Source organism: Nanorana parkeri, unplaced genomic scaffold (assembly GCF_000935625.1).
Source record: "Nanorana parkeri isolate BGI_ZX_2015 unplaced genomic scaffold, ASM93562v1 scaffold1226, whole genome shotgun sequence".
NCBI lineage: Eukaryota > Metazoa > Chordata > Amphibia > Anura > Dicroglossidae > Nanorana > Nanorana parkeri.
In genome coordinates this window covers 490,683-502,274 of record NW_017307494.1, presented here as the reverse complement: position 1 = coordinate 502,274, position 11,592 = coordinate 490,683, and the positions used below count along the sequence as shown (strand labels likewise).

General features: G+C 42.5%; 1 protein-coding gene across 1 annotated transcript in view; it reads left to right on the top strand.

The window, feature by feature from the left end:
• The window catches only part of MMP23B (matrix metallopeptidase 23B), a 26,142-nt gene extending 20,910 nt beyond the window's left edge, over positions 1 to 5,232 (top strand). The window contains exons 6-8 of the mRNA XM_018568676.1: positions 1,516 to 1,626; positions 2,752 to 2,878; positions 4,771 to 5,232. Of these exons, the coding sequence (XP_018424178.1) occupies positions 1,516 to 1,626; positions 2,752 to 2,878; positions 4,771 to 4,945 (413 nt within the window). The 3' untranslated portion in view covers positions 4,946 to 5,232. The remainder of the gene's footprint in view (positions 1 to 1,515; positions 1,627 to 2,751; positions 2,879 to 4,770) is intronic.
• Positions 5,233 to 11,592: the final 6,360 nt, after the last annotated feature.

Here is an 11,592-nt window from a genome sequence, read left to right as displayed (position 1 = left end):
ATAAGCAGAGCCCGCTGTCACTCACGCAGCTGGGCGGATCCAGACATAATTGTCGGGATCTGTTTCAGCTGTGGCGTCTCAGTATACCGCGAGCTGTATACTGAGCTTAGGGTGACGGGAGGACGCTAGTTTGTGTCCTCCCATTACCCTTAGAAAAACTATGGGGAAAAGCCCTAACCCCATAGTTCTCCTTTAATATAAAAAGTAATTACATGTTGTATATTTTAATGCAGCTAGTATAATTATCACATATTGTTTTTTATATATGCTTCCTGTAATCTTTTCTGCAAGACTGCATAATAGAGGGAGGAGGACCAGCAATGTGGGTCAATCATGATCCAATGCATTGCATAGTGTTCAGTCTTAGGTTTGCCATACACCTATCAATTCTTTTAGTTCAACTCATGGGCTGAACAAAATAAATTGACAGCGATTCCTTCATCATCACAAACAGCGTTTCGATCGAGGAATCGCCGCTGTATGCATTGTATTCTGACAGGTGCCGCCGCACCCGAATACCCAATCAGAGCGGGCAGCTCATTGACTGCCGACTCTGATCGCAGAAAGATTTCCAGCCGGCTCCTTCGATCAGCTGATTGAGGAATGGCTGCTGAAAGGGAGCCGACAGCCCCACGCACTGCGAATTACGCCAGTGTATGGGCACCTTAATACTGGGTGCTTTCAGACAGACAGATAACAGAGTGATCACCTCATCACTACAGCCATCCATTGGCTACCTTCATTATCCTATTAGCAGGCTAGAGGCCACTCCGTGATCACACTGTATTATTTTTTTTAACTGCAGTCTAGATAAATATGGTCACCAACTTGGTTCTGCACTGTAGAAGACATAACCCGCGTCACAAGACTACTGTTCTACCTTTCTTTTGCCGCTTTCTTGGAGCCCATCTTTAAAACAAATTTCACATGAGGAAAAACATGGAGGCTGCCATTGCAAACTTCCCCTTTACCCGGCCATAAATCTGAGTCAATACTTTGATTCACTAACCCAAAACATGTACTGAGATCAGGATTTCCGACTTTTCTCCAACTTTTCCAAGCTGCCCATTTGTTCTGTGTCAGTGACTAATTATGAAAGCTAATGGGCCAGCATAACAGCCAGGCGGGTGGCATTTTCAGGTCAGCAATGGCATCTCTCGTGTTTTCCTCATGATAGCTTTACTTTAACAATAAAGTGAATTATGAAAACACAATGAGGGGAATTTATCAAATCTGGAGCACACAAGATCTGGAGCAGTTGCTCATGGCAACCAATCAGCTTCTCTCTTCAGTTTGTTCAGTTAGGCTTTGAAAATGAAACAGAGATACTGATTGGTTGCCATGGTCAACTGCTCCAAAATCCAGATTCTCTTTGCTCCAGTTTTGATAAATTCCCCCTAATATACATACTAACCAGATCTTTTTACATTGCCAAATACTGCATGTGTTGTTTTTGAACAGACAAACATGAACAAGCTTTTATAATCTGCTAACATATTCCTCCTTCTATTGCAGGGTGCAGGGACAGATATCTGGTATGTGCCAGCTGGGCACAGAAAGGGTATTGCGACTCCAGAAGGAAACCTATGAAGAAGTATTGCCCATATAGCTGTGATTTCTGCTATGGTAAGCATTTTCATTATGTGGATAAACTGATATATTAAAGGGAGAAGGTGGTTTCTGTGGGCAGCATAAACAATTCATACATTAGAAACTTAATTTAGGATAGCCTGCTGATCTACTGGCTTCAATGCTTTTTACATCACTGACTTCACCTGTAGTATTAGTAACAGGGTACATGTAGAGTCATAAGTGCAGTGACAATATTTAAGGTTTGGAGAAAAAAAAAATACTCGCCTCATAGCTAAACTTTCAGCGGCCACAGCTTACATGAGGGTGACCATTCTGCTCTGAATTCAAGCAAAGCAGCAGTGTTGTTAACCCACCACAGGAAACTGCATGGGGTACATCTAACTGGCAGGATCAATAGGTATTCCCTGTAAGTGAAGATGCACTTAAAACTAAATGCTGCAGCACATACTGTATTTTTTAATGGGAGGCTATAGTTCTGATATAGTTCTATAGAGGCTATAGTTCTATAGAGGCTATAGTTCTGATATAGTTCTATAGAGGCTATAGTTCTGATATAGTTTGAACTTCTCTGGTGAAGAGAGAATGTTGCTGAAAGATTTTCCACATTATACACTTCCAGAATTGATAGATGTTGGTGTGCGGCAAGATCCAGCAACCAGTACTAAAGAGCGTGGAGGTGGTCCAGAAATGCAACACTCCCTGAAAGTGTGTCATGCTGAAGATCTTTCAACAACATTATCTTTTTAGTGCAGGGGAGGTTGGTGGCATGGGCAACCCATTGTATTAAGTGCATGCCTTGCAGGAAATGGCTGTGGTCAACTTATAAGAAATAGCGAGAGTCATTTTAGATGGACCTTGCTTTTTTTTTTAATCCAAGGTCTTCGTTAATTCTCCTCCAGGTTTAGGATATATGTATATATGTATGTTTGTTTAGTATTAGATAGAGTAGGTAAGGATTAAAACCCCCTATGAAGTTATTTTTTGCTCTCATAAATAAAGCATGCAAAATCTCCATTTTTGGATAAGAAGAGGAGAAATTTAAGTTCCAAAATGGTGCACGGCAGAAAAGTTTTGAGAACCACTGCAGGTAATCTTAGCGGTTTGGGACCAAGGAAAATCACTAGGCTGTATCTAATAATATTTTAATGTTTAATGCAGATTTTCCATTCCCTACACGCTTGCCAACACCGATACCACCCAGAACCAAAGTCCGCCTGGTTCCAGAAGGCAGGAACATGACCTTTCGATGTGGGAAAAAAATTATCCACAAAAAAGGGAAAGTTTAGTAAGTATATTTAAACCTCAATCAGAAATGCTAATAAAAGTTTATTATATAGTTACACGTAGTAAGCTGCTGTATCCACCTTTACCTCGTTTATGTTTTATACCTCCCATAGTTGCTTAGTTGAGTACAGGTGGAGAGCTCTCTGAAGCTATTGATAGGAATGGGTGTGTAATATCAAAGAAGCAAATTGCTAAGCAGTATTAGGCCAGCTCAATTCCCCATTTAGATTCCAGGCAGCTGGTGTGCACAAGGCGAAACCATCAGTTTTAGAAAGGCTCTGCTGTGCCTTGCATTAGTTTCGCTGAAGGCTTTTTGGTTCTTTTTAGCCCACCTCACCCAAACTTGTCTAGTTAAACCATTTTGTTGCTCACCAAGCACTACAGCATAGATGTCATGGTTCCCATACCCTGCAATGATGATGACCAACAAACCTAAAACTGGTTTTGCGGTTTGGACTGAATTGCTCTATAATGTAAGACTGTATTTGTACCATAAACCTGCTTTTCTGGTTTCTCATAAACAAATGATTTGCAAAGACTCTGGCCACTATCCTTAAATGAGATATAAATCCTTATTTTTGCAATTTGTGATGGAAGTTATGCAGACACCAGCTGTTTTAAGAAGCCTCTTCTGTGCTTCACACTGGTTTAGTGAGGGGCTATTAAAGGGATACTGTCAAGTTCTTTGGAGAGTAAATTGACATGACTACCTCTAAATGTGCCCATACACTGCACGATTCTCGTACGAGAATCGCGTATTGTGAATGAAGACGTGCGACCGTTTCTACAGTACGGTCGCATGTCTTTTGTCTGAGAAACATGCTAGAAAACCAGCCGAAAATCTTACGATTTTCGGCTGGTTTGAATGATGCTCGGAAGACAAATGCCGAACGGGCCAGTGTGCGCACGCGCACACTGCCCGTTCAGCATTGCGGTCATCGGAAGCCCACCCCTCAGGGGGGCGGGCTTGCAATGATAGCAAGTACGATCTGCCTGTCCAAGATGGGCAGATCGTACGTTTTTTAAATTACTTTACACCCATCGCAAGACTAAGGTCTTGCAATGGTTGTAAAGTGTATGGGCACCTTTAGTCACCTATAACGTGCTGCATAATACCTTGGCTTTATTTAGTTACAGGAAATAATCATTTGCAATCTTGTAGCCATCTAGGGCTGATTTGCAGGGGTGTATCTGCCGCGAGGCAAACAAGGCATTTGCCTCGGGCGGCAGATTCCAGGTGGGCGGCCCCCCAAAACATTTAGGCAGCCAGGCTGCAAAGAAACCGGCAGCCTGGCTGCCTAATGTCAACAGGGACGGCAGCTAGTTGCGGGAGTGGGAGCAGGAGGAGACGGGGACGGAGCGGCAGGGGGTGGCACCAGAGGAGATGGGGGCAGGTTGCAAGAGGCAGTGTGAAGACGGAGGAGACGTAGCGGCAGGAGGGCGGAGAAGCCCACCCTCTGCATGATCTGGGGGGGTTTTGCAAGATCTGTAGGGGGCTCTGCAGCCTGCAAAGCCTACCCAAATCCTGCACAGCCCCCCTGGAGATCTGGCAGACTGCTGGGTCTCAGGAGGGCTTTGCAGGATCTGGGGTGGGCTCTGCGGGGTCTATGGTGGGCAGAGCCCATTATGGATCCTGCACAGCCCCCTAAGACCCTGCAGACTGCAGGGCCTCAGGGGGGCTGTGCAGGATCTGTGGGGGGCTCTGCAAGATCTATGGTGGGCCCTGCCCACCATAGACCTTGCAGAGCTAACCACAGATCCTGCACAGCCCCCGAGACCCTGCAGCCGAAGTTACGATTGTCATGGGATTTGTAGCCTCACAACAGCTGAAGAGCCCAAGTTTGGCTGCCATAGTTAATGCTCACCCTGGTAATGTTTCTTCTATCCCTGCAGTTGGTACAAAGATAACGAGCTCCTAGAATACTCTTATCCTGGATACCTGTCCTTAAACGATGACCACATGAGTATAATTGCCAATGCAATCAACGAAGGCCTCTACACCTGCATTGTGAGGAAAAGGGACCGAGTGCTGACAACATATTCCTGGAATATAAGAGTACAATTGTGATAAATGTTGTAGGTAAATGGAGATTTGGACTACATGGGACCATCAGTTCCACCGACTGAAAGGAGGCACCACCATTTCTTTGCAACTAGCCACATGCCATGTCTAATTACAGCTGGTACGCCTAGATTCTCTGAGCTGGGCTGGGTATGGTGGTAATAGAATGGGAAAATGTCTACTGAGGAATCATTGTATTATTGAGCTTTGCACATTTTACCCCTTCCAAACATTTTTAATTGCTAGGGAGGTACAAAACCCCTTGCTGGGGTGGATTTAGTAGTATTTTTCTACAGCATTATAACATTGAGCTCCAAAATGCTTGCTCAATATGGCAGTGCAAAGTGGAGGGAGAATACAGTCACTCACAGCAACTGGATTGCAGTGTATAGAAGTCAGAAGATGCATTCTGACTGGTTGCTGTGGGTTCCTTCTAATTGTCTTACTGAATAATTTCACCAATTGGCTTGTCATTGGACCTAAACTTCAAGTTTTAGTTATACCACAAGCATACCAAAATATATCTCATCAGTCTTGGAATTTAGTAGAAAAAAAGGGCTCAGCTTCTTAAAGAATAATTTGGCGTTTCTTCTCATGTTTGACAAGTGAAGAAAGGGGTGTGATGACATTTGTGAAAAGTATTCTTCACCTAGAGAAAAATGGGACCCCCTTTTATTGCAAGAGACACACCCTTGCTACACCCCCAGTCACATTGACCATAAAGAATTTATGTGCAGCAAAAACTGATCAGTTAACCTACTGATCATTCTCATACTGCAACGTTTTAAACCTTTATACTATTGTTTAAATAAACCAAAAGCTATATTTTAGAGGGTGAATACAATGTGTGTTGCAATAGCACATTTATCCTAAAAACAAGTACACTAAAGGAGGAATAACGGAAATCGAGATTGTGTCTCAAATTATAGACAGGAGCCAATTAAGAGTTACATAGTATTTGTGGTTGAATAAAGACACAGGTCCACCAAGGTCAACATATTGCGTGTATGTATGGGATTCTGCATGTGTATGCGTGTGTGATCTTGTTTTTTTTAGTGTACCTGTACCCCTGTATGTTACGGTCTCTGAGGAAACTGTCCAAATGCTTTTTGAATGATTCAACACTCTCAGCTGATACCACTGCTTGTGGCAGCGAGTTCCAGACCCTAACTGCTCTAACTGAGAAGAAGCCCCTACGCCCCTTGTGCTTAAATCTTTTCTCCTCCAATTTTAGGTGGTGGCCTCTAGTCTTTGTTATGGAGTTTATAGTAAAAAGTTTATTGCTGATGTTGCTATCACCATTGAACATCTTGTACTGATCTGTAGGGTGTGCACTGGAACAGACCTCAGTTACTTTGCACTAAACAAAAGAGACAAGCACAGAATTTGTGCTATAGTCGCACAAATACAATCCAAGCTGGTGCATTATTAATCACATTCTGACTGCCAGTCTGCACATGCTCTAATTTCTGTGTTAACTCCTGAAGCATTGATATAGGTCACTGCAGGGCTAGCTTAAAGTGATATTAAAGTCAAAAGGTTTTTCAGCTATTTCAAATGATCTCATCCAATGGATGCTGCTCCTTGATATTTAAGTTTTAGTTTGCAGAATTAGCTGGTTCCCTGAGCAATGGCCCCTGATATCATCTTTTAGAGTGGCTCTTTTTCCCTTGCAATGTCCTAAATAATGGAGACACCCTTGTGTGTGCTAGTAATCTGTGTGTCTCTCCACAAACACATGGGCACAGCAAGGCAAGCTAATCCCGTTCCCTGTCCCCTCTCCTCCCAGCTCATAGATAGCTGCTGTAAGACTGCCCTCCCTTGTGATCTTGTACAGGAGAGGAAGTTTAGGGCAGAGGAGCTGAGAGAGTTGGAGGTAGCTGTTTGGAAACATGGTGACTACGTGCTTAGCCAAAATGTAAAAAATATGTTGCTGGGCAATGTATAATTGTTTAATCTGGATTATTGAAAAAAGTTTTAGCACTCAATATATTTTTACGTTTCCTGTCCCAATTCCCATTTGATGTTTTACTTAGATTTTTGCATTGGCCACAACAAGAAAAAGCCTCTATCGTTTGTTGCCAGGCGGGAACTGTCCACACACTACGTGACCGAAAAAGTGTTTGAAGAGCAGTTCTTGCAAGTAGCAAACAATCTGGCTCTGACTTTCACATTGCCAGCCAATGGGAGAATGAAATTGAGAATCTGGTTGCAACAAGATCATTTCTTCCAATCAACCTATGTATACAGTTCATTGTGTCTGCACAAATGCTCTATTGTCAGCTGAAGACTGGCAATACAGCTCCCTCAGTTCCCTGTTGGCCTCAATGAGAAATAGCAGCCTATAAAGAAAACTTCCATGAGCAGGACAAGCAATGAATACTTTTTACAATATCATTATCCCACTATCCAGCCACATCATTTATGTTGTGTCAAAGATGTGAAATTAGTCTTTAAAGCTCAACTCCAGGCAGATAAAAAAAATCCAGTTATGGATTAATCAAAATAATTAAGGGCTCATTCACACACGTGTTGCCGTAATTCATGGTAAAAGGCATTACAAAAAGAGCATTAATGCACAGAACGTATTGCAATGCCATCCATGGTGAGTGGCACCCCAATGCATCTTGCCAGCACATCAGAAAGCAGATGAGCCATCTGTGGTGCAGTATGGGCTGCCTCAACTCACAAAGATTAACACCACACACAATGTGAAATGGGCCCTTGTTCTATATCTAAGTAAAAGTGGTACAATTACCTAAATATAACTTTTACATTTGTTTCCCTACTCTGCACAGCAGTACCCTGAGCCAATCAGGGCTCTATTGCTTTTCACAGTGCTGTCCATGCTGCTGCTCCTTCATTGCCCAATCAGCAGACTGGAAACAGGTACTTGACCAAGCTGTATCACTTATCTGCAGTAGAAAAAAGAGAAGTCACTGCTTGGCTGTGCTGTCTGGATTACAAGACTGATGGAATGTAAATACAAATGCTGTAGCGGTGCTGTAGCTGACAAATATGTATTTTATCCAGATCTTTGCTTGGATTATTACTTTAAGCATGAACTACAAAAATATTCCTATGTAGTTGGTTCAACCCATACTTGTAGGCTGCAAAAAAAATCTAAGCAGCAGAAAAAAGGTGTATGTTAAGTTGTCAAGGTGTATATTTTACAAATCTGTAACAACCCTTATGGGAACAATTCTGTGCAGGCACATACGTGACTATTGAAAACTGGAGATAAACAGTGTATTTTAATATGGCTTTTGTATTCTGCTGTTGAATAAAGTAAATGCAATTTCTGCTCAAATATGTAGCTTGCTTCCAGCCATGTTGTCTCTGACCTCACATACAAGGTCTTATCCTAGTGCACCCATGTTATGGCTACGCGGGCGAATACATCCATTGCTACTGAGAGATTTAAAGTCAATATAAACCCTACCGGAATGGCATTTAGTTTCCTAAAGCACCGTGCATCGTAAACAACTGCCATTTCTTTTTTTATATAATACAGTTTTTACCTATTCTTCTCATCCCTTGTTGCATCTCAGTGCTGGTGATTTTCTGTACTTTATTGCAGCCACTTCCTATCTATATGTATGCACTGCAGCAATGGAGTTTCTTGATGGTGGCAACAGTGGAAAATACCTGTGTAATGTGCATTGAAATGGTCATTTGTGCTCTCTATCAGCAGCCCATGGGTCAGGGTGACAATGCAAGGAAAACATTAGGAGACAGGGACAAAGTGTTTGTCACCCTATTACAGGAGGTGCCTGAACAAGGACTTTCATTACAGGATCACTATGGATTCTATTAATGAGAACTGCAGATATAAAAGACTGAAAATTACTTTTGAATTGATAATAAAACTAAACTCAGGAGTTAAATCTTAAAAATGCAATCAAGTACTGTAACTAAAAGTAATTTTCAGTTTCGGCCTGACAAATTCTGCACAGGAGGTGCGTTGCAGTGCCATTCATTTTAAAGTGACACTAAACGCAAGAATAAAATGATAAAATACATTGAAGTACCTTAGCTATTAATATAAACGTATCTTATTTGTGTATCACTCAGCTGTAGATCCTCAAATCATCTCTGAATTGGTGCCGACACTGTCCTTCCTTCTGGAGGGGGGCTACTTTTGTTCCCCATGGTCCCTGTATGTGTTGTAAAGTAGCCACCGCTCCAAGCTCACTCCCATGATAGGCTAAAATCTCAATACAAATCAGATAACTAAACATGAGATTGTAGTCCATCAGGGGAGTGAGTTTGGAGCGGTGGCTACTTTACAGCACACACAGGGACCATAGGGAACAAAAGTAGCCGCCCTCCAGAAGGAAGGGCAGTGTCAGCACCAATTCAGAGATTGGAGTATCAACAGATGTTAAAAAATCTGAGGGTTTAATGTCACTTTAAAGCTTATATGAGATCTTAGGTGGAATGGGGGGTGTTGCAATTGCAAGTGTTCCCCTAGCCTAATGCTTATTCTGTAATGTATTGTGGGTTTTACATAGGTCGCCTCAGTTGCTAGCCGACATAGCTAAAAACACAATAATGAATAATTCTAGAAATGTCAACTGTTTTCAGCGACAATTTAGATGAAAGCGAGCAGAAATCTAAAGCTGGCAGATATGTAAAGGATTCAGAGCTTGGCTACACACTTGATATTCATTGGTGCTATCACATACTGAGAAACAAGTGCAACCAATCTCCCAGTGCGCAGTTAAACGTGGACAGTGTATTGTATCTGATTACACTCTGTACTTCAGTCATGCAAGAGTTTACCTAAATACTGTTCATGCCGAGAAGCTCTTCAAATCTTTAGAGACTTGTAACTTTCAGCTCCTTTCATCTGTATGGTGCTACATTTCCTTACGTAACAAAATGAAGAGTATGTTTAGCTTTGCTGTATGAAACATTGTATCTGGTAGACTTATGGAAATTGGACATACAAAAATAAAAGAATATATTTAACAATATTTTTTTCCCCAGTCTGAATCACCTCTGAAGAACACCTTTGGTTTAGCAGATGCCATCATCATAAGGAAATAAAACAGAAACTACTGTACAAATACTGCACATGTATATACACTGGATAAGTCCAAAGGGCCCTGTCACACCATCAAGAGTGCGTTCCAGTGCCTTCGGCCTCTGGAGCTCACTGGAACGCAACCTGGCCGGCTCACTTTGTTTTGGGGCGGGAGGGGGTGTGGCGGTGCATTGAACTCAACACCGCAGCTATGCCCCCCCACCCACAGTGTGATCGCGTTCGGGTGCCGCCAATCGCACTGCGGGTGGGGGGCGTGGCTGCGGTGCCATTGAGTTTAATGCACCGCCACACCCCCTCCCGCCCCAAAACAAAGTGAGGCGGCCGGGTTGCGTTCCAGAGGCCGAACGCACTGGAACACACGCTTGATGGTGTGACTTGGCCCTCACTACAAAGATTTAATATGCCAGGGGTAGGCAAACTCCAGCTGTGGTACAACTACAAATCCCTTTAGGCATTGAAAGACTGACAGCCACAGAGGCAGATGCATGATGGGAGTTTGCCTATCCCTATGCATTCATGCAACACTGACAAAAGTACTATAACAGGCAATGGCAGGTTATCCCAAGTCATTTTCAAACAATACAAGAGAGCAACAACTATCAAGCTGTAATGTACAATGTTAAAGACCAGAGGAATTTTAGGATATAAAAAGCACATAGTTCCCCATTCCTAGCCTTCCTAACCTAAACGAATGTAGAAATCATTCTTCTAGCTACTTGCTAACCTCCGTGTGACAACCACGGCCTCCTTCAGGTGGTAATCTTCTTCGGCGCTGACCACGCTTATTCAGTGAGCCCCTATGGACTTGAATCAGATGGTAAGGGAGTATCACCTGGCTCAGAGAACAGCTCTATTCAAGACTATGAGGGCATGGCTTGTACTAAAAAGATTTCACCTTGGAGGAGGTAGAAGTAGAGGAGCTATGTATGCAGCTGGATGGGGGTTTCTAGGTTAGATTAAGTTAGGAGGGTAGACTAGGGGGATTGTTACAGACAGTAGACTTCTCATTTAGCATTGTAAGGTTACAATGGAACACAAGATACAATAACTCTGCATGGATCCATTTGTTATTGATATTGACGGGTTCAAACTCAACTGGAATTCTCATTCACGACAGAATTACACATTCTAAATTCATGGAAGTCACTCTCCAGCAATTAGAGGCATCTGAGAGTTTTCAGACCTGTAGCTGCTAAATAATTGGCTTTTATAGATACTTACCAGATAGTAAGGTTACAGAAGTGATTTGGCACTGTCTACCTCTATGATGATGGGCCTCTATCGAACATACAATATGATGGCAAATAACCACAAATAAGTGAACATGACGCTACAGTTATGCATAATGATTAACATATTTGTTACCATGTAGTAGGACTGACTGGGGGTCACCAATAGTGATTGTTTTTGGTCAATTTGTGATGGATAGCCAATTCAAAATGTCAATGTGGATGAGGTCCGACACAAAGTAACATCATGGCAGCAAAATCCTATAAAGCTGGCCATACACCTATAGATTATCTGCATGTTTTCTATGGTCAGATGGAAAAAGTGCAACAGATTCCTCCATCTACGCTAAACTGTGTGGATGAAGAATCTCAAA